The following is a 25,823-nucleotide window of genomic DNA, read 5'->3' as shown; positions in this document are numbered from 1 at the left end:
ATTTCAACTCCCCCTGTATCATGTGACAGCCATAAGACAATCATAAATGCATATACTGTACGTATATGCTGTGAATTCTTGCACATGCTCAGTAGGAGCTGGTGACTCAAAAAGTGTAAATATAAAAAGACTGTGCACATTTTGATAAAGAAAGTAAATTGGAAAGTTGTTTAAAATTGCCTGCTCTATCTAAATCATGGTTTAATTTTGACTTGAAACGTAATATATTGTTTTTTGCATTTTCCTTTTTTATATAATGTTAAGGATTTTTAGAAATGTAGGAACAATTAATTTTTCACAATGTTTTATATACTTAGTTATTGGTAATATAGTGTTTTATATTTTATGACACTGCTGCACCTTATTAATTTTTGTTTGGTCATTAACACTCATTTTTGTATTTTGTCTAGTTAGACATCTGCTAGTTACAGCTCCTTTGATGTAAGTTTCATTCCATTGTAGGACTTGTTTGGGGACTATTTAAAGACACCACTTGAAGGAGAAACTATTCCACAGGAACGGATAACAGGAGTCTCCCCTAAATGATGTACAACATTTTTTATTGGTTTACATTACACCAGCCACTTGCCCCATTCCTAGACTTAATTTTGAATTTCATGTACCTTTAACAATTAGCGCCTGACACTTTTTGAATAGATGTTTGCCATAAGGTGGGTAATTAAATCTTAAGCGTTACAAATGACTGTTCAAAAGTTTTTCTACCAACTACAAATAGTTTGATAAAGGTGTTTCATTTTTAGCGTTACAATTTTCGAGAAAGAATAATGCTTTAATACACAGTATCAATACTGGTTTATGTTTTCATTTATATGAATTTGTATAACAAGACATATACTGTGGCTAAAGTATGTTTTTAATTATTAAATAATGCTGATATTTGTTATCTTATTATATAATTGATCATCAACTCTTATTAGTTCCAAAATAACTATATATCAGTTAAGCACAAGACACCTTGTCAACAGCAAATAGATCATCTCACCACAAGTTTCTTTTCATCGTCCGCCTCGTGGAGCCCAGACAAACGATGCTCTGCCTCATTCATCCAGCTAAAGAATTGGTCTTCCTGCTGATCAGGTTGGGTTAATAGCGGGGACAGTTTCACTTCCTGCCTCCTCCGTATTGACCGCAATTCCTGTTTTTTAAAAAACAAAACAATATAAAGCGGCGTTATCATTTGATTACTATCCCTCAACTGTTCTCCATGCAAATTAATTATGTTCGCTTACAAGGCTACCTGTATGGAGATCACTTCCTGTAAAGGTGGTAAACATTGTATAGTAACTCACAAGAAAGTCCTCCACCTCTCTATCATTTGTGTCTTTGCTTATTTTACTTTGTAATCATGCTTATGTGTATTACATCTGTGAATAAGTTGGTGCTATATAAATAAATAACAATACTGCATGCTATTAATACTTATACAATCTTCGTCATTTTTTATTGCACAGTGGTATCAGGACTATGTCACAGCTGGTGATTAAGGAGGAAGCAACTGTGTTGTTAATTTATTTGTGTGGGGTCTGGGATTTAATCCAGGTACTTTAGAGATCTGGCTCTCTACCACTTGCTGAGGGAGTTAGCCCTGCCCACCTGTGCTGAATTGCCTTGTTAACCCCTTAGAAAAGGATGCATGTCCATGTAGGGTGGCCATCTCAGCCATGTTTTCATGAGTTATACATGTTGCAGGGTGTGCAGGTAGGAACATGAATATCCACCCGGGACAGCATACAAATAATGACACTAAACAACACTGTTCATGTTCCCCTGTGCACACCCTGCAGCATGTGTAACTCATTAGTGTCCAGGAAAACATGGCCGAGGTGGTAACCCTATGTCCATAGCCTGTATCCTGATTCCCTTGTTTGCTGTCTGTCTTTGACCTACAGGCTGCTCCTGACTTTGCAAGATGATGACAAATATCAAAAGCAAAATTACTTTATTTAAAATATTTGGGAGAGAAGATGTTAAAAGACTAGAAATCTGGGAAGCCACCACTAGGGAATACTAGGGCAGGAGTGGCTATGGACAGCAGCTACACAAGGCAGCTATGACAGCACCTTCCCGCTTCTGAGTGAGGCTCCAGACGACTTGGTGGAAACGTACAGGCCTGATTATCATTTAATTCTTCTCTGTTGCAAATGTATTTTATTGCCGCTCTATTGCATGCACAGATTTATGTAATATCACTCGCAACTGAAATGTACTGCTGATTCTGAACTGAACAATGATCGGAATCTACACATAACTGCCCTCGCTGATTGGCTCAACGACAATGTTACAGCTGCAGACCAGTAATTCATTGCTGGTCCAGATGGGTCTTTAAAGGGACAGTCTAGTCAAAATTAAACTTTTATGATTCAAATCGGGCATGCAATTTTAAACAACTGTCTAATTTACTTTTATAATCAAATATGCTTTGTTCTCTAGGTATGTGAAACGCTAGGATTTGCCAGTGGAACAAATAAAGGGGGCTATTAGTCATGAAATATAAAATATTTCATGCTGAAGGCTCCTTTATTTGTTTGCATTCGCCGCACTGAGCTGCTAAGGCCGCCCACGGCAGAACAATATTTGGCTGAGAGGTGAAGTTTCCACTGATTAGCCAATAGCCGTGTGGGAAATCCAGCTTGGCGCCATCTGGCTAAGAGGTGCAAACATCACCTCTCAGCCAAATAGCGTTCTGCTGTGGGCTGCCTTAGCAGCTCAGTACAGCGAACGCTACAAATAAAGGAGCTTTCAGCATGAAATATTTTATACTTCATGACTGAAAGTCCCCTTTATTTGTTCCAATGGTAAATCCTAGCATTTCACAAACGCTAGGATTTACCATCACTTTAAAAGCATAACCTAGGTAGGTTTATAAACCGATTACTAAGCCGTTGAAGGCCGCCTCTTATCTCAGTAATTTGTTTACAGTTTTTCACAGTTAGACATGACACTGCTGGTTCATGTGTGCCATATAGATAACATTATGCTCACTCCTATGTAGTTATTTATGGATCAGCACTGATTGGTTAAAATGCAAGATAAGAGAAGCTTATAAACAAGGAAATTACAGAGGTAAAAAGAACATTAATATAACCGTGTTGGTTATGCAAAACTGGGGAATAGGTAATAAAGGAATTATCTATCTTTTTAAGCTTTACACAAGTCAAGTAGACTGTCCCTTTAACTGTTTAACAATAACTTTGCAGTGGTAAAATATATAACCCTATTTGAGGCATAGAGCAATAATAAAATACACATTTGAGCATTTTATTATCCCCCTTAATGCCCCTTCAAAATGTTAAAGTGGATGTCAAGTTTTCAACTCCTGAAGCCTCCTAACATTACTTTAGCACTTCGCTATTCCAACCGCTAACTTTTTTAAATAAATAAACAATTTCTATTAAAAAGTTTAAAAAACAACTTAGCTCCGGTTTGCGATGGAACTCCTCCCATCCGGCACTTCCTTGAAAGCGCGCACCCGTGGAGCTCTTACTATGCGCCCTTACTATGCGCATGCGTTCAAAAGAGAACCTGCTGGCGGAGCTGGAGGATTTCGCATTCAAGGGTTGCCCTCTTCTGTATATCCCCCATGACAAGGAGCCTATTGTGTTAAATCCCCCGGCAGGCAGAGCTGACAGTATACTCTACGAGACACGCATGCTCTATTGATACAACATAGACTATGTTGTATCAATAGAGCATGCGTGTCTGTGGACGCGCATTGCTTCCGAATAGGAGATTCTCATGTAACGCATGCGCAGAAGCAGTGCATGACGTTTGAAAAAAGGGGCTGGACGCCACAGGGTGGAAAACACTATTGGAAATCCTTGATGTCAATCAACGAGAAAAACAGAATTTATGTTTACCTGATAAATTTCTTTCTCCAACGGTGTGTCCGGTCCACGGCGTCATCCTTACTTGTGGGGATATTCTCTTCCCCAACAGGAAATGGCAAAGAGCCCAGCAAAGCTGGTCACATGATCCCTCCTAGGCTCCGCCTACCCCAGTCATTCGACCGACGTTAAGGAGGAATATTTGCATAGGAGAAACCATATGGTACCGTGGTGACTGTAGTTAAAGAAAATAAAATATCAGACCTGATTAAAAAAACCAGGGCGGGCCGTGGACCGGACACACCGTTGGAGAAAGAAATTTATCAGGTAAACATAAATTCTGTTTTCTCCAACATAGGTGTGTCCGGTCCACGGCGTCATCCTTACTTGTGGGAACCAATACCAAAGCTTTAGGACACGGATGAAGGGAGGGAGCAAATCAGGTCACCTAAATGAAAGGCACCACGGCTTGCAAAACCTTTCTCCCAAAAATAGCCTCAGAAGAAGCAAAAGTATCAAACTTGTAAAATTTGGTAAAAGTGTGCAGTGAAGACCAAGTCGCTGCCCTACATATCTGATCAACAGAAGCCTCGTTCTTGAAGGCCCATGTGGAAGCCACAGCCCTAGTGGAATGAGCTGTGATTCTTTCGGGAGGCTGCCGTCCGGCAGTCTCGTAAGCCAATCTGATGATGCTTTTAATCCAAAAAGAGAGAGAGGTAGAAGTTGCTTTTTGACCTCTCCTTTTACCTGAATAAACAACAAACAAGGAAGATGTTTGTCTAAAATCCTTTGTAGCATCTAAATAGAATTTTAGAGCGCGAACAACATCCAAATTGTGCAACAAACGTTCCTTCTTTGAAACTGGTTTTGGACACAGAGAAGGTACGATAATCTCCTGGTTAATGTTTTTGTTAGAAACAACTTTTGGAAGAAAACCAGGTTTAGTACGTAAAACCACCTTATCTGCATGGAACACCAGATAAGGAGGAGAACACTGCAGAGCAGATAATTCTGAGACTCTTCTAGCAGAAGAAATCGCAACTAAAAACAAAACTTTCCAAGATAATAACTTAATATCAACGGAATGTAAGGGTTCAAACGGAACCCCCTGAAGAACTGAAAGAACTAAATTGAGACTCCAAGGAGGAGTCAAAGGTTTGTAAACAGGCTTGATTCTAACCAGAGCCTGAACAAAGGCTTGAACATCTGGCACAGCTGCCAGCTTTTTGTGAAGTAATACCGACAAGGCAGAAATCTGTCCCTTCAGGGAACTTGCAGATAATCCTTTTTCCAATCCTTCTTGAAGGAAGGATAGAATCCTAGGAATCTTAACCTTGTCCCAAGGGAATCCTTTAGATTCACACCAACAGATATATTTTTTCCAAATTTTGTGGTAAATCTTTCTAGTCACAGGCTTTCTGGCCTGAACAAGAGTATCGATCACAGAATCTGAGAATCCTCGCTTCGATAAAATCAAGCGTTCAATCTCCAAGCAGTCAGCTGGAGTGAAACCAGATTCGGATGTTCGAACGGACCCTGAACAAGAAGGTCTCGTCTCAAAGGTAGCTTCCAAGGTGGAGCCGATGACATATTCACCAGATCTGCATACCAAGTCCTGCGTGGCCACGCAGGAGCTATCAAGATCACCGACGCCCTCTCCTGCTTGATCCTGGCTATCAGCCTGGGGATGAGAGGAAATGGCGGGAACACATAAGCTAGTTTGAAGGTCCAAGGTGCTACTAGTGCATCCACTAGAGCCGCCTTGGGATCCCTGGATCTGGCCCCGTAGCAAGGAACTTTGAAGTTCTGACGAGAGGCCATCAGATCCATGTCTGGAATGCCCCACAGGTGAGTGACTTGGGCAAAGATTTCCGGATGGAGGTCCCACTCCCCCGGATGCAATGTCTGACGACTCAGAAAATCCGCTTCCCAATTTTCCACTCCTGGGATGTGGATAGCAGACAGGTGGCAGGAGTGAGACTCCGCCCAAAGAATAATTTTGGTTACTTCTTCCATCGCTAGGGAACTCCTTGTTCCCCCCTGATGGTTGATGTACGCAACAGTCGTCATGTTGTCTGATTGAAACCGTATGAACCTGGTCCTCGCAAGCTGGGGCCAGGCCTGGAGCGCATTGAATATCGCTCTCAGTTCCAGAATATTTATCGGTAGAAGAGATTCTTCCCGAGACCAAAGACCCTGAGCTTTCAGGGATCCCCAGACCGCGCCCCAGCCTATCAGACTGGCGTCGGTCGTGACAATGACCCACTCTGGTCTGTGGAACATCATCCCTTGAGACAGATTGTCCAGGGACAGCCACCAACGGAGTGAGTCTCTGGTCCTCTGATTTACTTGTATCTTCGGAGACAAGTCTGTATAGTCCCCATTCCACTGACTGAGCATGCACAGTTGTAATGGTCTTAGATGAATGCGCGCAAAAGGAACTATGTCCATCGCCGCCACCATCAACCCGATCACTTCCATGCACTGAGCTATGGAAGGAAGAGGAACGGAATGAAGTATCCGACAAGAGTCCAGAAGCTTTGTTTTTCTGGCCTCTGTTAGAAAGATCCTCATTTCTAAGGAGTCTATAATTGTTCCCAAGAAGGGAACCCTTGTTGACGGGGATAGAGAACTCTTTTCCACGTTCACTTTCCAGCCGTGAGATCTGAGAAAGGCCAGGACAATGTCCGTGTGAGCCTTTGCTTGAGGAAGGGACGACGCTTGAATCAGAATGTCGTCCTGAAAGAATTAGCCAATTTGAGAGCATTGATTCTGTCCATAATCTCCTCATAAGGAGGAGAGTCACTATCGAGCACCTTAAGCAGTTCATCAAACCAGAAATATGCGGCTGTAGTGACAGGGACAATGCATGAAATGGGTTGTAGAAGGTAACCCTGCTGAACAAACATCTTTTTAAGCAAACCTTCTAATTTTTTATCCATAGGATCTTTGAAAGCACAACTATCCTCTATGGGAATAGTGGTGCGTTTGTTTAAAGTAGAAACCGCTCCCTCGACCTTGGGGACTGACTGCCATAAGTCCTTTCTGGGGTCGACCATAGGAAACAATTTTTTAAATATGGGGGGAGGGACGAAAGGAATACCGGGCCTTTCCCATTCTTTATTAACAATGTCCGCCACCCGCTTGGGTATAGGAAAAGCTTCTGGGAGCCCCGGCACCTCTAGGAACTTGTCCATTTTACATAGTTTCTCTGGGATGACTAAATTTTCACAATCATCCAGAGTGGATAATACCTCCTTAAGCAAAATGCGGAGATGTTCCAATTTAAATTTAAATGTAATCACATCAGATTCAGCCTGCTGAGAAATGTTCCCTAAATCAGTAATTTCTCCCTCAGACAAAACCTCCCTGGCCCCCTCAGATTGGGTTAGGGGCCCTTCAGAGATATTAATATCAGCGTCGTCATGCTCTTCAGTAACTAAAACAGAGCAGCCACGCTTACGCTGACAAGGGTTCATTTTGGCTAAAATGTTTTTGACAGAATTATCCATTACAGCCGTTAATTGTTGCATAGTAAGGAGAATTGGCGCGCTAGATGTACTAGGGGCCTCCTGAGTGGGCAAGACTCGTGTAGACGAAGGAGGGAATGATGCAGTACCATGCTTACTCCCCTCACTTGAGGAATCATCTTGGGCATCATTGTCATTATCACATAAATCACATTTATTTAAATGAATAGGAATTCTGGCTTCCCCACATTCAGAACACAGTCTATCTGGTAGTTCAGACATGTTAAACAGGCATAAACTTGATCAGAAAGTACAAAAAACGTTTTAAAATAAAACCGTTACTGTCACTTTAAATTTTAAACTGAACACACTTTATTACTGCAATTGCGAAAAAACATGAAGGAATTGTTCAAAATTCACCAAATTTTCACCACAGCGTCTTAAAGCCTTGAAAATATTGCACACCAATTTTGGAAGCTTTAACCCTTAAAATAACGGAACCGGAGCCGTTTTAAGCTTTAAACCCCTTTACAGTCCCTGGTATCTGCTTTGCTGAGACCCAACCAAACCCAAAGGGGAATACGATACCAAATGACGCCTTCAGAAGTCCTTTATAAGTATCAGAGCTCCTCTCACATGCGACTGCATGCCATGCCTCTCAAAAACAAGTGCGCAACACCGGCGCGAAAATGAGACTCTGCCTATGCTTTGGGAAAGCCCCTAAAGAAAAAGGTGTCTAAAACAGTGCCTGCCGATATTATTAAATCAAAATACCCAGAATAAATGATTCCTCAAGGCTAAATAAGTGTTAATATCGATCGATTTAGCCCAAAAAAAGTCTACAGTTTAAATAAGCCCTTGTGAAGCCCTTATTTACAATCGTAATAAACATGGCTTACCGGATCCCATAGGGAAAATGACAGCTTCCAGCATTACATCGTCTTGTTAGAATGTGTCATACCTCAAGCAGCAAGAGACTGCAAACTGTTCCCCCAACTGAAGTTAATTGCTCTCAACAGTCCTGTGTGGAACAGCCATGGATTTTAGTTACGGTTGCTAAAATCATTTTCCTCATACAAACAGAATTCTTCATCTCTTTTCTGTTTCTGAGTAAATAGTACGTACCAGCACTATTTGAAAATAACAAACTCTTGATTGAATAATGAAAAACTACAGTTAAACACTAAAAAACTCTAAGCCATCTCCGTGGAGATGTTGCCTGTACAACGGCAAAGAGAATGACTTGGGGTAGGCGGAGCCTAGGAGGGATCATGTGACCAGCTTTGCTGGGCTCTTTGCCATTTCCTGTTGGGGAAGAGAATATCCCCACAAGTAAGGATGACGCCGTGGACCGGACACACCTATGTTGGAGAAAAAAGGAACTAAATGGCGGGTGGAGGAAGCGCGATTAAAAACAGAATTTATGTTTACCTGATAAATTTCTTTCTCCAACGGTGTGTCCGGTCCACGGCGTCATCCTTACTTGTGGGATATTCTCTTCCCCAACAGGAAATGGCAAAGAGCCCAGCAAAGCTGGTCACATGATCCCTCCTAGGCTCCGCCTACCCCAGTCATTCGACCGACGTTAAGGAGGAATATTTGCATAGGAGAAACCATATGGTACCGTGGTGACTGTAGTTAAAGAAAATAAATTATCAGACCTGATTAAAAAAACCAGGGCGGGCCGTGGACCGGACACACCGTTGGAGAAAGAAATTTATCAGGTAAACATAAATTCTGTTTTCTCCAACATAGGTGTGTCCGGTCCACGGCGTCATCCTTACTTGTGGGAACCAATACCAAAGCTTTAGGACACGGATGAAGGGAGGGAGCAAATCAGGTCACCTAAATGGAAGGCACCACGGCTTGCAAAACCTTTCTCCCAAAAATAGCCTCAGAAGAAGCAAAAGTATCAAACTTGTAAAATTTGGTAAAAGTGTGCAGTGAAGACCAAGTCGCTGCCCTACATATCTGATCAACAGAAGCCTCGTTCTTGAAGGCCCATGTGGAAGCCACAGCCCTAGTGGAATGAGCTGTGATTCTTTCGGGAGGCTGCCGTCCGGCAGTCTCGTAAGCCAATCTGATGATGCTTTTAATCCAAAAAGAGAGAGAGGTAGAAGTTGCTTTTTGACCTCTCCTTTTACCTGAATAAACAACAAACAAGGAAGATGTTTGTCTAAAATCCTTTGTAGCATCTAAATAGAATTTTAGAGCGCGAACAACATCCAAATTGTGCAACAAACGTTCCTTCTTTGAAACTGGTTTTGGACACAGAGAAGGTACGATAATCTCCTGGTTAATGTTTTTGTTAGAAACAACTTTTGGAAGAAAACCAGGTTTATTACGTAAAACCGCCTTATCTGCATGGAACACCAGATAAGGAGGAGAACACTGCAGAGCAGATAATTCTGAGACTCTTCTAGCAGAAGAAATCGCAACTAAAAACAAAACTTTCCAAGATAATAACTTAATATCAACGGAATGTAAGGGTTCAAACGGAACCCCCTGAAGAACTGAAAGAACTAAATTGAGACTCCAAGGAGGAGTCAAAGGTTTGTAAACAGGCTTGATTCTAACCAGAGCCTGAACAAAGGCTTGAACATCTGGCACAGCTGCCAGCTTTTTGTGAAGTAATACCGACAAGGCAGAAATCTGTCCCTTCAGGGAACTAGCAGATAATCCTTTTTCCAATCCTTCTTGAAGGAAGGATAGAATCCTAGGAATCTTAACCTTGTCCCAAGGGAATCCTTTAGATTCACACCAACAGATATATTTTTTCCAAATTTTGTGGTAAATCTTTCTAGTTACAGGCTTTCTGGCCTGAACAAGAGTATCGATAACAGAATCTGAGAATCCTCGCTTCGATAAAATCAAGCGTTCAATCTCCAAGCAGTCAGCTGGAGTGAAACCAGATTCGGATGTTCGAACGGACCCTGAACAAGAAGGTCTCGTCTCAAAGGTAGCTTCCAAGGTGGAGCCGATGACATATTCACCAGATCTGCATACCAAGTCCTGCGTGGCCACGCAGGAGCTATCAAGATCACCGACGCCCTCTCCTGATTGATCCTGGCTACCAGCCTGGGGATGAGAGGAAATGGCGGAAACACATAAGCTAGTTTGAAGGTCCAAGGTGCTACTAGTGCATCCACTAGAGCCGCCTTGGGATCCCTGGATCTGGCCCCGTAGCAAGGAACTTTGAAGTTCTGACGAGAGGCCATCAGATCCATGTCTGGAATGCCCCACAGGTGAGTGACTTGGGCAAAGATTTCCGGATGGAGTTCCCACTCCCCCGGATGCAATGTCTGACGACTCAGAAAATCCGCTTCCCAATTTTCCACTCCTGGGATGTGGATAGCAGACAGGTGGCAGGAGTGAGACTCCGCCCATAGAATGATTTTGGTCACTTCTTCCATCGCTAGGGAACTCCTTGTTCCCCCCTGATGGTTGATGTACGCAACAGTTGTCATGTTGTCTGATTGAAACCGTATGAACTTGGTCCTCGCTAGCCGAGGCCAGGCCTTGAGAGCATTGAATATCGCTCTCAGTTCCAGAATATTTATCGGTAGAAGAGATTCTTCCCGAGACCAAAGACCCTGAGCTTTCAGGGATCCCCAGACCGCGCCCCAGCCCATCAGACTGGCGTCGGTCGTGACAATGACCCACTCTGGTCTGCGGAACGTCATCCCTTGAGACAGATTGTCCAGGGACAGCCACCAACGGAGTGAGTCTCTGGTCCTCTGATTTACTTGTATCTTCGGAGACAAGTCTGTATAGTCCCCATTCCACTGACTGAGCATGCACAGTTGTAATGGTCTTAGATGAATGCGCGCAAAAGGAACTATGTCCATCGCCGCTACCATCAACCCGATCACTTCCATGCACTGAGCTATGGAAGGAAGAGGAACGGAATGAAGTATCCGACAAGAGTCTAGAAGTTTTGTTTTTCTGGCCTCTGTTAGAAAGATCCTCATTTCTAAAGAGTCTATAATTGTTCCCAAGAAGGGAACCCTTGTTGACGGGGATAGAGAACTCTTTTCCACGTTCACTTTCCAGCCGTGAGATCTGAGAAAGGCCAGGACAATGTCCGTGTGAGCCTTTGCTTGAGGAAGGGACGACGCTTGAATCAGAATGTCGTCCAGGTAAGGTACTACTGCAATGCCCCTTGGTCTTAGCACCGCTAGAAGGGAGCCTAGTACCTTTGTGAAAATCCTTGGAGCAGTGGCTAATCCGAAAGGAAGCGCCACGAACTGGTAATGTTTGTCCAGGAATGCAAACCTTAGGAACCGATGATGTTCCTTGTGGATAGGAATATGTAGATACGCATCCTTTAAATCCACCGTGGTCATGAATTGACCCTCCTGGATGGAAGGAAGAATAGTTCGAATGGTTTCCATCTTGAAAGATGGAACCTTGAGAAACTTGTTTAAGATCTTGAGATCTAAGATTGGTCTGAACGTTCCCTCTTTTTTGGGAACTATGAACAGATTGGAGTAGAACCCCATCCCTTGTTCTCTTAGTGGAACAGGATGAATCACTCCCATTTTTAACAGGTCTTCTACACAATGTAAGAACGCCTGTCTTTTTATGTGGTCTGAAGACAACTGAGACCTGTGGAACCTCCCCCTTGGGGGAAGTCCCTTGAATTCCAGAAGATAACCCTGGGAGACTATTTCTAGCGCCCAAGGATCCAGAACATCTCTTGCCCAAGCCTGAGCGAAGAGAGAGAGTCTGCCCCCCACCAGATCCGGTCCCGGATCGGGGGCCAATATTTCATGCTGTCTTGGTAGCAGTGGCAGGCTTCTTGGCCTGCTTTCCCTTGTTCCAGCCTTGCATTGGTCTCCAAGCTGGCTTTGCTTGAGAAGTATTACCCTCTTGCTTAGAGGACGTAGCACTTTGGGCTGGTCCGTTTTTACGAAAGGGACGAAAATTGGGTCTATTTTTCGCCTTGAAAGGCCGATCCTGAGGAAGGGCGTGGCCCTTACCCCCAGTGATATCCGAGATAATCTCTTTCAAGTCAGGGCCAAACAGCGTTTTCCCCTTGAAAGGAATGTTTAGTAGCTTGTTCTTGGAAGATGCATCAGCCGACCAAGATTTCAACCAAAGCGCTCTGCGCGCCACAATAGCAAACCCAGAATTCTTAGCCGCTAACCTAGCCAATTGCAAAGTGGCGTCTAGGGTGAAAGAATTAGCCAATTTGAGAGCATTGATTCTGTCCATAATCTCCTCATAAGGAGGAGAATCACTATCGAGCGCCTTTATCAGTTCATCAAACCAGAAACATGCGGCTGTAGTGACAGGGACAATGCATGAAATTGGTTGTAGAAGGTAACCCTGCTGAACAAACATCTTTTTAAGCAAACCTTCTAATTTTTTATCCATAGGATCTTTGAAAGCACAACTATCCTCTATGGGTATAGTGGTGCGTTTGTTTAAAGTAGAAACCGCTCCCTCGACCTTGGGGACTGTCTGCCATAAGTCCTTTCTGGGGTCGACCATAGGAAACAATTTTTTAAATATGGGGGGAGGGACGAAAGGAATACCGGGCCTTTCCCATTCTTTATTAACAATGTCCGCCACCCGCTTGGGTATAGGAAAAGCTTCTGGGAGCTCCGGCACCTCTAGGAACTTGTCCATTTTACATAGTTTCTCTGGGATGACCAACTTTTCACAATCATCCAGAGTGGATAATACCTCCTTAAGCAGAATGCGGAGATGTTCCAACTTAAATTTAAATGCAATTACATCAGGTTCAGCCTGTTGAGAAATGTTCCCTGAATCAGTAATTTCTCCCTCAGACAAAACCTCCCTGGCCCCCTCAGATTGGGTTAGGGGCCCTTCAGAGATATTAATATCAGCGTCGTCATGCTCTTCAGTAACTAAAACAGAGCAGCCACGCTTACGCTGACAAGGGTTGATTTTGGCTAAAATGTTTTTGACAGAATTATCCATTACAGCCGTTAATTGTTGCATAGTAAGCAATATTGGCGCGCTAGATGTACTAGGGGCCTCCTGAGTGGGCAAGACTCGTGTAGACGAAGGAGGGAATGATGCAGTACCATGCTTACTCCCCTCACTTGAGGAATCATCTTGGGCATCATTGTCATTATCACATAAATCACATTTATTTAAATGAACAGGAATTCTGGCTTCCCCACATTCAGAACACAGTCTATCTGGTAGTTCAGACATGTTAAACAGGCATAAACTTGATAATAAAGTACAAAAAACGTTTTAAAATAAAACCGTTACTGTCACTTTAAATTTTAAACTGAACACACTTTATTACTGCAATTGCGAAAAAACATGAAGGAATTGTACAAAATTCACCAAATTTTCACCACAGTGTCTTAAAGCCTTAAAAGTATTGCACACCAAATTTGGAAGCTTTAACCCTTAAAATAACGGAACCGGAGCCGTTTTAACACTTTAACCCCTTTACAGTCCCTGGTATCTGCTTTGCTGAGACCCAACCAAGCCCAAAGGGGAATACGATACCAAATGACGCCTTCAGAAAGTCTTTTCTAAGTATCAGAGCTCCTCTCACATGCGACTGCATGCCATGCCTCTCAAAAACAAGTGCGCCACACCGGCGCGAAAATGAGACTCTGCTTATGCTTTGGGAAAGCCCCAGAGAAATAAGGTGTCTAATACAGTGCCTGCCGATATTATAATATCAATAAACCCAGATAAAATGATTCCTCAAAGCTAAATATGTTTTAAAACTGAATCGATTTAGCCCAGAAAAGTCTACAATCTTAATAAGCCCTTGTGAAGCCCTTATTTACCATCGTAATAAACATGGCTTACCGGATCCCATAGGGAAAAATGACAGCTTCCAGCATTACATCGTCTTGTTAGAATGTGTCATACCTCAAGCAGCAAGAGACTGCACACTGTTCCCCCAACTGAAGTTAATTGCTCTCAACAGTCCTGTGTGGAACAGCCATGGATTTTAGTTACGGTGCTAAAATCATTTTCCTCATACAAACAGAAATCTTCATCTCTTTTCTGTTTCTGAGTAAATAGTACATACCAGCACTATTTTAAAATAACAAACTCTTGATTGAATAATAAAAACTACAGTTAAACACTAAAAAACTCTAAGCCATCTCCGTGGAGATGTTGCCTGTACAACGGCAAAGAGAATGACTGGGGTAGGCGGAGCCTAGGAGGGATCATGTGACCAGCTTTGCTGGGCTCTTTGCCATTTCCTGTTGGGGAAGAGAATATCCCACAAGTAAGGATGACGCCGTGGACCGGACACACCTATGTTGGAGAAAAAACAATTGTATAAGGTATTTTTCAACTTTCCATTTTAAGACCTGCAAAAACGATGAATGAAAGTCCCCCTAAATTGTTTTGATTTAACATATGGCGTAAACAGGTATGCTTGAGTTGACATTCACTTTAAGAGTTAGAAACAAATATATCTAATCTTTACCCAGCATCACATTCAATGGAAAGGTATCGATAATTTCTTTCTTTACTAGATAAGTAAACTGAGCTGCACAAATATTTATTTTAGTCCCTGCTATAAATAAAAAGTGACTACATTCAAAAATATCCAAAAACAATTGTACACAGGAGGTATATGGCTTTTTCTACAGAACATTCCATCTCCAGATGATCAGTTTTCTATATATAATGAGATCGTACAAGATACTGTGTATTTAATGGGTTTTTTGTCAGTGAATGGACCAACCTTCATGTTATTGAATCTGGTTTGTAAAAGCAGCAATTCTAAGCGAAGCTTCTCTCTCCTGTTGGTATCCATTGGTTGCTGGAGAAGATGTTCTCCCCTCTGCAGGATTTCTTCTATATGGGCCCTTTCTGCTTCACTCTAAAAACACAAACCAGTTACCGTCAAGATGGCTATGGGTTTCAGACTGCAGCTCCATTGCTTTTGTTAAAGGAGCCGTACAGAAAAATGAAGCTTTCAGGTTTCATATAGATAGAGCATGTAATTTTAAACAACTTTCCAATTTGCTTCTTTTATAAAATGTGCTTTGTTCTCTTGGTATCCTTTGTTGAGTACTGGGAGCCAGCTGAGCCAATGACAAGCAGCATTTATGTGCAAACACCAATCACCAGTTAGCTCCCAGTACACTGTTGATCCTGAGCCTACCTAGGTATGCTGTTTATCAAAGGATTACAAGAAGAAAAAAAAGCAAATTTGATAACAGAAGTAAAATAAAAAGGTTTTTAAAATTGCATACTCTACCTGAAGCCCGAAAGTTTCATTCTGACTTTACCCTACATTTAAACATTATATGAAAATGAATACTGGGATCAGTACACATAAATTAAGAGACATAAATGCCAAAATCAATCATTTATAGTTCAGATGGAGCTTGCGATTTTATGACACTTTTACATTTACTTTCATTATTAAATGCAATTCATTCTCTTGGTATCCTTTGTTGAAAACCATATCTAAGTAGGCTCAGAAGCAGCAGTGCACTACTGGGAGCTAGCTGGTGGTTACACAGATATGCCTCTAACCACTGGTTCCTTTGATGTGTTCATCTAGCTCCCAGTAGTGCATTGATGCTCTGGAGCTGACTTTAACTGTGTGTTTATTCGCTTTTGCAGAGGTTAAATGTTGTTACATACAAGCAATGGACCAATAGAAGAATGCATTAACAAATTACAACATTTTTATTTCTCACTTGTATGTCCCTAGAAAAAGGCACAAAACAAAATGTAAAAATAAACATAAATTTAAAGGCAGCATTTGTGCATACTTCTGTATGTTTATTCATTGATAGCTAAACCCGTGAATCCAGTTATTCTACAATATAAAACGTTTAGGGGGTTGACAGCTGATAAAAATGACTATTTCATCTGCCCCATCACCTTCTTGAACAGTAGGCTTAATTAAAGGGATAGTAAAGTCCAAATTAAACTTTCATGAATCAGATAGGGCATGTCATTTTAAACAACTTTCTAATTTACTTTTATCATCACATTTGCTTTGTTCTCTTGGTATTCTTAGTTGAAAGCTAAACCTAGGTAGGCTCATATGCTAATTTCTAAGCCCTTGAAGGCGGCCTCTTATTTGAATGCAATTTGACAGTTTTTCACAGCTAGAGGGCGTTAGTTCATGTGTTTCCTATAGATAACATTGTGCTCACGCAGGTGGAGTTATTTAAGAGTCAGCACTAATTCCCTGAAATGCAAGTTTGTTAAAAGATCTGAGATACAGAGGCAGTCTGCAGAGGCTTAGATACAAGGTAATTACAGAGGTAGAAAGTATATTAATATAACAGTGATGGTTATGCAAAACTGAGGAATGGTAAATAACAGAATTTATGTTTACCTGATAAATTACTTTCTCCAACGGTGTGTCCGGTCCACGGCGTCATCCTTACTTGTGGGATATTCTCTTCCCCAACAGGAAATGGTATTCTCTTCCCCAACAGGAAATGGCAAAGAGCCCAGCAAAGCTGGTCACATGATCCCTCCTAGGCTCCGCCTACCCCAGTCATTCGACCGACGTTAAGGAGGAATATTTGCATAGGAGAAACCATATGATACCGTGGTGACTGTAGTTAAAGAAAATAAATTATCAGACCTGATTAAAAAACCAGGGCAGGCCGTGGACCGGACACACCGTTGGAGAAAGTAATTTATCAGGTAAACATAAATTCTGTTTTCTCCAACATAGGTGTGTCCGGTCCACGGCGTCATCCTTACTTGTGGGAACCAATACCAAAGCTTTAGGACACGGATGAAGGGAGGGAGCAAATCAGGTCACCTAAATGGAAGGCACCACGGCTTGCAAAACCTTTCTCCCAAAAATAGCCTCAGAAGAAGCAAAAGTATCAAACTTGTAAAATTTGGTAAAAGTGTGCAGTGAAGACCAAGTCGCTGCCCTACATATCTGATCAACAGAAGCCTCGTTCTTGAAGGCCCAAGTGGAAGCCACAGCCCTAGTGGAATGAGCTGTGATTCTTTCAGGAGGCTGCCGTCCGGCAGTCACATAAGCCAATCTGATGATGCTTTTAATCCAAAAAGAGAGAGAGGTAGAAGTTGCTTTTTGACCTCTCCTTTTACCAGAATAAACAACAAACAAGGAAGATGTTTGTCTAAAATCCTTTGTAGCATCTAAATAGAATTTTAGAGCGCGAACAACATCCAAATTGTGCAACAAACGTTCCTTCTTCGAAACTGGTTTCGGACACAAAGAAGGCACGACTATCTCCTGGTTAATGTTTTTGTTAGAAACAACTTTTGGAAGAAAACCAGGTTTAGTACGTAAAACCACCTTATCTGCATGGAACACCAGATAAGGAGGAGAACACTGCAGAGCAGATAATTCTGAAACTCTTCTAGCAGAAGAAATTGCAACCAAAAACAAAACTTTCCACGATAATAACTTAATATCAACGGAATGTAAGGGTTCAAACGGAACCCCCTGAAGAACTGAAAGAACTAAGTTGAGACTCCAAGGAGGAGTCAAAGGTTTGTAAACAGGCTTGATTCTAACCAGAGCCTGAACAAAGGCTTGAACATCTGGCACAGCTGCCAGCTTTTTGTGAAGTAACACAGACAAGGCAGAAATCTGTCCCTTCAAGGAACTTGCAGATAATCCTTTCTCCAATCCTTCTTGAAGAAAGGATAGAATCTTAGGAATCTTTACCTTGTCCCAAGGGAATCCTTTAGATTCACACCAACAGATATATTTTTTCCATATTTTGTGGTAAATTTTTCTAGTTACAGGCTTTCTGGCCTGAACAAGAGTATCAATAACAGAATCTGAGAACCCTCGTTTTGATAAGATCAAGCGTTCAATCTCCAAGCAGTCAGCTGGAGTGAGACCAGATTCGGATGTTCGAACGGACCTTGAACAAGAAGGTCTCGTCTCAAAGGTAGCTTCCATGGTGGAGCCGATGACATATTCACCAGATCTGCATACCAAGTCCTGCGTGGCCACGCAGGAGCTATCAAGATCACCGACGCCCTCTCCTGATTGATCCTGGCTACCAGCCTGGGGATGAGAGGAAACGGCGGGAATACATAAGCTAGTTTGAAGGTCCAAGGTGCTACTAGTGCATCTACTAGAGTCGCCTTGGGATCCCTGGATCTGGACCCGTAGCAAGGAACCTTGAAGTTCTGACGAGAGGCCATCAGATCCATGTCTGGAATGCCCCACAGTTGAGTAATTTGGGCAAAGATTTCCGGATGGAGTTCCCACTCCCCCGGATGTAATGTCTGACGACTCAGAAAATCCGCTTCCCAATTTTCCACTCCTGGGATGTGGATTGCAGACAGGTGGCAGGAGTGAGTCTCCGCCCATTGAATGATTTTGGTCACTTCTTCCATCGCCAGGGAACTCCTTGTTCCCCCCTGATGGTTGATGTACGCAACAGTCGTCATGTTGTCTGATTGAAACCGTATGAACTTGGCCTTTGCTAGCTGAGGCCAAGCCTTGAGAGCATTGAATATCGCTCTCAGTTCCAGAATATTTATCGGTAGAAGAGATTCTTCCCGAGACCAAAGACCCTGAGCTTTCAGGGGTCCCCAGACCGCGCCCCAGCCCATCAGACTGGCGTCGGTCGTGACAATGACCCACTCTGGTCTGCGGAAGGTCATCCCTTGTGACAGGTTGTCCAGGGACAGCCACCAACGGAGTGAGTCTCTGGTCCTCTGATTTACTTGTATCTTCGGAGACAAGTCTGTATAGTCCCCATTCCACTGACTGACCATGCACAGTTGTAATGGTCTTAGATGAATGCGCGCAAAAGGAACTATGTCCATTGCCGCTACCATCAAACCTATTACTTCCATGCACTGCGCTATGGAAGGAAGAGGAACGGAATGAAGTGTTTGACAAGAGTTTAGAAGTTTTGTTTTTCTTGCCTCTGTCAGAAAAATCCTCATTTCTAAGGAGTCTATTATTGTTCCCAAGAAGGGAACCCTTGTCGACGGAGATAGAGAACTCTTTTCCACGTTCACTTTCCATCCGTGAGATCTGAGAAAGGCCAGGACTATGTCCGTGTGAGCCTTTGCTTGAGGAAGGGACGACGCTTGAATCAGAATGTCGTCCAAGTAAGGAACTACTGCAATGCCCCTTGGTCTTAGTACCGCTAGAAGGGACCCTAGTACCTTTGTGAAAATCCTTGGAGCAGTGGCTAATCCGAAAGGAAGCGCCACGAACTGGTAATGCTTGTCCAGGAATGCGAACCTTAGGAACCGATGATGTTCCTTGTGGATAGGAATATGTAGATACGCATCCTTTAAATCCACCGTGGTCATGAATTGACCTTCCTGGATGGAAGGAAGAATTGTTCGAATGGTTTCCATTTTGAACGATGGAACCTTGAGAAACTTGTTTAAGATCTTGAGATCTAAAATTGGTCTGAACGTTCCCTCTTTTTTGGGAACTATGAACAGATTGGAGTAGAACCCCATCCCTTGTTCTCCTAATGGAACAGGATGAATCACTCCCGTTTTTAACAGGTCTTCTACACAATGTAAGAATGCCTGTCTCTTTATGTGGTCTGAAGACAATTGAGACCTGTGGAACCTCCCCCTTGGGGGAAGCCCCTTGAATTCCAGAAGATAACCTTGGGAGACTATTTCTAGTGCCCAAGGATCCAGAACATCTCTTGCCCAAGCCTGAGCGAAGAGAGAGAGTCTGCCCCCCACCAGATCCGGTCCCGGATCGGGGGCCAACATTTCATGCTGTCTTGGTAGCAGTGGCAGGTTTCTTGGCCTGCTTTCCCTTGTTCCAGCCTTGCATTGGTCTCCAGGCTGGCTTGGCTTGAGAAGTATTACCCTCTTGCTTAGAGGACGTAGCACTTGGGGCTGGTCCGTTTCTACGAAAGGGACGAAAATTAGGTTTATTTTTGGCCTTGAAAGACCTATCCTGAGGAAGGGCGTGGCCCTTACCCCCAGTGATATCAGAGATAATCTCTTTCAAGTCAGGGCCAAACAGCGTTTTCCCCTTGAAAGGAATGTTAAGTAGTTTGTTCTTGGAAGACGCATCCGCTGACCAAGATTTCAACCAAAGCGCTCTGCGCGCCACAATAGCAAACCCAGAATTTTTCGCCGCTAACCTAGCCAATTGCAAAGTGGCGTCTAGGGAGAAAGAATTAGCCAATTTGAGAGCACGGATTCTGTCCATAATCTCCTCATAAGGAGGAGAATCACTATCGATCGCCTTTACTAGCTCATCGAACCAGAAACACGCGGCTGTAGTGACAGGGACAATGCATGAAATTGGTTGTAGAAGGTAACCTTGCTGAACAAACATCCTTTTAAGCAAACCTTCTAATTTTTTATCCATAGGATCTTTGAAAGCACAACTATCTTCTATGGGTATAGTGGTGCGTTTGTTTAAAGTAGAAACCGCTCCCTCGACCTTGGGGACTGTCTGCCATAAGTCCTTTCTGGGGTCGACCATAGGAAACAATTTTTTAAATATGGGGGGAGGGACGAAAGGTATACCGGGCCTTTCCCATTCTTTATTTACAATGTCCGCCACCCGCTTGGGTATAGGAAAAGCTTCTGGGAGCCCCGGGACCTCTAGGAACTTGTCCATTTTACATAGTTTCTCTGGGATGATCAAATTCTCACAATCATCCAGAGTGGATAATACCTCCTTAAGCAGAGCGCGGAGATGTTCCAACTTAAATTTAAATGTAATCACATCGGGTTCAGCTTGTTGAGAAATTTTCCCTGAATCTGAAATTTCTCCCTCAGACAAAACCTCCCTGGCCCCCTCAGACTGGTGTAGGGGCATTTCAGAACCATTATCATCAGCGTCCTCATGCTCTTCAGTATCTAAAACAGAACAGTCGCGCTTACGCTGATAAGTGGGCATTTTGGCTAAAATGTTTTTGATAGAATTATCCATTACAGCCGTTAATTGTTGCATAGTAAGGAGTATTGGCGCGCTAGATGTACTAGGGGCCTCCTGAGTGGGCAAGACTGGTGTAGACGAAGGAGGGAATGATGCAGTACCATGCTTACTCCCCTCACTTGAGGAATCATCTTGGGCATCATTTTCAGTGTCACATAAATCACATCTATTTAAATGAGAAGGAACCTTGGCTTCCCCACATTCAGAACACAGTCTATCTGGTAGTTCAGACATGTTAAACAGGCATAAACTTGATAACAAAGTACAAAAAACGTTTTAAAATAAAACCGTTACTGTCACTTTAAATTTTAAACTGAACACACTTTATTACTGCAATTGCGAAAAAGTATGAAGGAATTGTTCAAAATTCACCAAAATTTCACCACAGTGTCTTAAAGCCTTAAAAGTATTGCACACCAAATTTGGAAGCTTTAACCCTTAAAATAACGGAACCGGAGCCGTTTTTATCTTTAACCCCTTTACAGTCCCTGGTATCTGCTTTGCTGAGACCCAACCAAGCCCAAAGGGGAATACGATACCAAATGACGCCTTCAGAAAGTCTTTTCTATGTATCAGAGCTCCTCACACATGCGACTGCATGTCATGCTTCTCAAAAACAAGTGCGCAATACCGGCGCGAAAATGAGGCTCTGCCTATGATTAGGGAAAGCCCCTAGAGAATAAGGAGTCTAAAACAGTGCCTGCCGATATTATTTTACAAAAATACCCAGATTAAATGATTCCTCAAGGCTAAATATGTGTATATATGAATCGATTTAGCCCAGAAAATGTCTACAGTCTTAATAAGCCCTAGTGAAGCCCTTATTTACTGTCTGAATAAAAATGGCTTACCGGATCCCATAGGGAAAATGACAGCTTCCAGCATTACATCGTCTTGTTAGAATGTGTCATACCTCAAGCAGCAAAAGACTGCTCACTGTTCCCCCAACTGAAGTTAATTCCTCTCAACAGTCCTGTGTGGAACAGCCATGGATTTTAGTAACGGTTGCTAAAATCATTTTCCTCTTACAAACAGAATCTTCATCTCTTTTCTGTTTCAGAGTAAATAGTACATACCAGCACTATTTTAAAATAACAAACTCTTGATTGAATAATAAAAACTACAGTTAAACACTAAAAAACTCTAAGCCATCTCCGTGGAGATGTTGCCTGTACAACGGCAAAGAGAATGACTGGGGTAGGCGGAGCCTAGGAGGGATCATGTGACCAGCTTTGCTGGGCTCTTTGCCATTTCCTGTTGGGGAAGAGAATACCATTTCCTGTTGGGGAAGAGAATATCCCACAAGTAAGGATGACGCCGTGGACCGGACACACCTATGTTGGAGAAAAAGAGATTATCTATCTTTTTAAACAATAACACTTTTGGTGCTTACTATCCCATTAACCCTTATTACAGTTTTATGGTAAGTGCAGGCATTTGTCATTTCTTTTACTGTATTGTTCCTCAACCATATCTGCTGGAAAGCAAATCCATATGTCAACAACTATATATGAATCTGTGAAGCTGAACCTGCTACTCTTAACTTTTTTTTTAAAGTAAACTTAAGAGACCGACTCTTCAGTCTGCTACTCAAATGCAACAGAAACTTTATGTTTCATTTTACTTTGTTCTATCGGCAGCCTTATTCCATTAATGGGACCTATAACCCTATTATTACATCAGTGACCAGGCTATAAATTACTTTTGAAAAACCACTTCGTAACACTTTAAACAATCATCAAAAAATAGGGGGGTGTATAAAATGTTCATTTAATTCGTACTATAGATATTTGTATGCACGGCTCAGAGCAAAATAAGAATGAAAATATTAATCAAATTTCCATTTGTTGACTTTTTATTAACTCTTACCTTTTCGTCATCATCTTTGGACTGTAAATGTGTATCCACTGCATTCTGAACAGTAAACAACTCCGCTTCAAATTCTTCCAGCACCTCAGAGGTGGGTTCAGCTGTCACAGGCTCCTCAAATTGTCCAACAGTGTATGACACAGGATCATGACTCGCCAACATCTGAAGAAAAACATATTCCAACAAATACTAAGCAAACAAAACAACTGACCACTCAACTTCTTAAAAAAGGGGAAAACAATTGTGAAAATTCTGTGTGGAATTGAAAAAAAAAAGGCCACCAAAACAACTGGGTCCATACATGTTAAAATTAAAACAATATATAATCTCAGTTAAAGAGACATACAACAAGTTGGGATAGAGACAAAATAATATAATATGTACTTTAATTACTTTACCTGCAAAATTATACTGCAGTGCCTCGCCATTAGAATGCAAAAGTGAATAGGGATTATCTGCTGGAGCACATCTAGAAGCTGTGAACTCAGTTGAAATACAATGCCTCTGTCTTAACAGTGATAAGAGGGGTGGAGTTAGCTGCTCCAGGCAGCTTAGCTATGTAATTAATTTTGCTTATTTTTGAAAATTATTTTAAAATACTTGCCAGAAATTTTTAAACAATTTTTTCTGCAAACTATTTTAAATGAATTAGCCCTTTTAGTGTATGCACAGATCTCAACCTGTTTTATGGCACTTTAATGTAAATGGAAAGCAACTGTTTTTTTATCTAAAAAATAAAACCAGGTGTTTATCTGTATTAAAAAGCACAAAGATGATTTCATAGGACCGACGTATTCAGCTAATACTGAAAAAGTCAAAACATAAAGTGAAGCCATTTAGTATAAAATAATATGGACTTATTAGTAGCATTTTTAGGACTAGAAAACCACTATTTATCAAGTGCACATAGATAGCTCTCTAATTGAGACTCTTATTAGTGGACAGATATTTGATGCAATATCCATCGGGCTGCTGGTGATAATTGTTTACATAGCTTTTCTTTATAGAATACAAAAGTATTCATATTTTAAGTGGAGGTGGTGTTAACAGGCAATATTAGTTATCTCAAATGACAAAATAAAGGTAATGGGTTTAAAAGTATTTGTAAACTATTTAAAACACTCCAGCAGGAAATATTGGTAATTGGCAACACATTAAAGAGAAAATGTTACAGTTTAACGTCTATTAAAGCATAGTAAATTGTTTTTATATTGTTACTGATTCATGACTCAGATAGAGCATGCAATTTTAAGCAACTTTCAAATTTACTCCTATTATCAATTTTTCATCGTTCTCTTGTTATCTTTATTTGAAAGGCATGAATGTAAAGCTTACGAGCCAGCCCACTTTAGGTTCAGCACCCTGGATAGTCCTTGCTTATTGGTGGCTACATTTAGCAAACCAATAAGCACGAATAACCCAGGTTCTGAACCAAAAATGACCCGGCTCCTAAGCTTTAAATTCCTGCTTTTTAAATAAAGATAGCAAGAGAACGAAGAAAAATTGATAATAGGAGTAAATTAGAAAGATGCTTAAAATTGCATGCTCTATCTGAATCATTAAAGAAAAAATGTGGGTTTAGTATCCATTTAATACAATAATACAATATTAAAAGTTTGCATTCATTTTTGTGTGTTTACCTATACAGTAGTACTGCTAGCATTCTGTCTGTAAACCAAAAGTTTCCTCTTGGTTCAGAGTAAGTCTGGGTTTTTATTTATACAACAGTACACGTTTAGAAAAATACCTACTAATATACTATAACTGACAAGACTATCCCTGATAGACACTATACTTGTATCCTTCCCTTCACAATTATTAAGCAATACCTACTTTTGCAGCCCTGATGTGCTGGGAAACCTTTTCAAAGTTGCGGTTCAGCTCAGCCAATTTTGGCTCCACCAGTTCCCGACAAGAAGTACCCCGGCTATTTATTAGGATTATGGCCTGGTCACGAATATTATCTACTCTGAGACTAACATCATCCAACTCCGACAGCAGACGCTGAAATAAAATTAAGGAGCATAACCAAAAAGAAATAATACAGCACTATGTTGTACACAAACAATGCATTGTGCATGTTTCGAGATGTTTTTTTTTAATGTTAAATTGCATAAATTATTTTCTGAATAGAAAAAATACCACTTTGAAAACTAGAAAATCTACATATGAGAACACAATATATAGGTTTGCCAGACTATTTAGTGTTATAGCCTGTTTTGAGTTGCAGTTTCTGAACATACATCAGAAACTGCTGCAGAAATCTTTAAGTTTGGCATGCAGGCAAATATTAAATAGGTGCTTTGTTTTTGCTTGGTGAAGAAAATTTACAGATGTAGCTGAGAAATTTTAAAATGTAATTTTGATGTATTTCTGCATGCTAAGTAAAAAACAAACAGCAGAAAAATAAGTAAAGACATGCTTAATAATGATTGGCAGCAGAGGTTTGTGGGAGTTGTAGTCCATGACAATGATCTGATATTACTACACATATATTCAGTACACATATTACAAATAAATAGTTTACAATTCATAAAGTACTTGTTGAGATATAAATAGTAAATATATTACCTTTACAGTTTCCTCCTTTTTGCTTGCAGGCTTTTTCTCAATTTCATCAAGCAATGCCTCGGCCTGGTAAAGCCACGTGCTTATGTGAGCTACATTCTCATCGAATATCTCCATCTGATTCTGATGATTCTAACAAAGCAAAAGAAGGGATTTTATCTCAATTAAATAAATGATCCACAAAGTTACGTTACTGTTGAGGAC

At 41.5% G+C, this 25,823-nt stretch overlaps 1 protein-coding gene across 5 annotated transcripts in view; it reads right to left on the bottom strand.

The window, feature by feature from the left end:
• The window catches only part of UTRN (utrophin), a 1,395,536-nt gene that overhangs the window by 895,587 nt on the left and 474,126 nt on the right, over positions 1-25,823 (bottom strand). For all 5 annotated transcript variants that reach the window (XM_053711837.1, XM_053711835.1, XM_053711836.1 and 2 more), the window contains 5 exons: positions 25,623-25,751; positions 24,885-25,055; positions 23,052-23,213; positions 15,018-15,155; positions 1,004-1,156 (listed from right to left, as the gene is read on the bottom strand). In XM_053711837.1, coding sequence (XP_053567812.1) covers positions 1,004-1,156; positions 15,018-15,155; positions 23,052-23,213; positions 24,885-25,055; positions 25,623-25,751 — 753 coding nt within the window. The remainder of the gene's footprint in view (positions 1-1,003; positions 1,157-15,017; positions 15,156-23,051; positions 23,214-24,884; positions 25,056-25,622; positions 25,752-25,823) is intronic.

The sequence above is a fragment of the Bombina bombina genome, chromosome 4 (genome assembly GCF_027579735.1).
Source record: "Bombina bombina isolate aBomBom1 chromosome 4, aBomBom1.pri, whole genome shotgun sequence".
Classification (NCBI taxonomy): Eukaryota; Metazoa; Chordata; class Amphibia; order Anura; family Bombinatoridae; genus Bombina; species Bombina bombina.
This window is presented reverse-complemented; position numbering and strand designations above follow the sequence as displayed.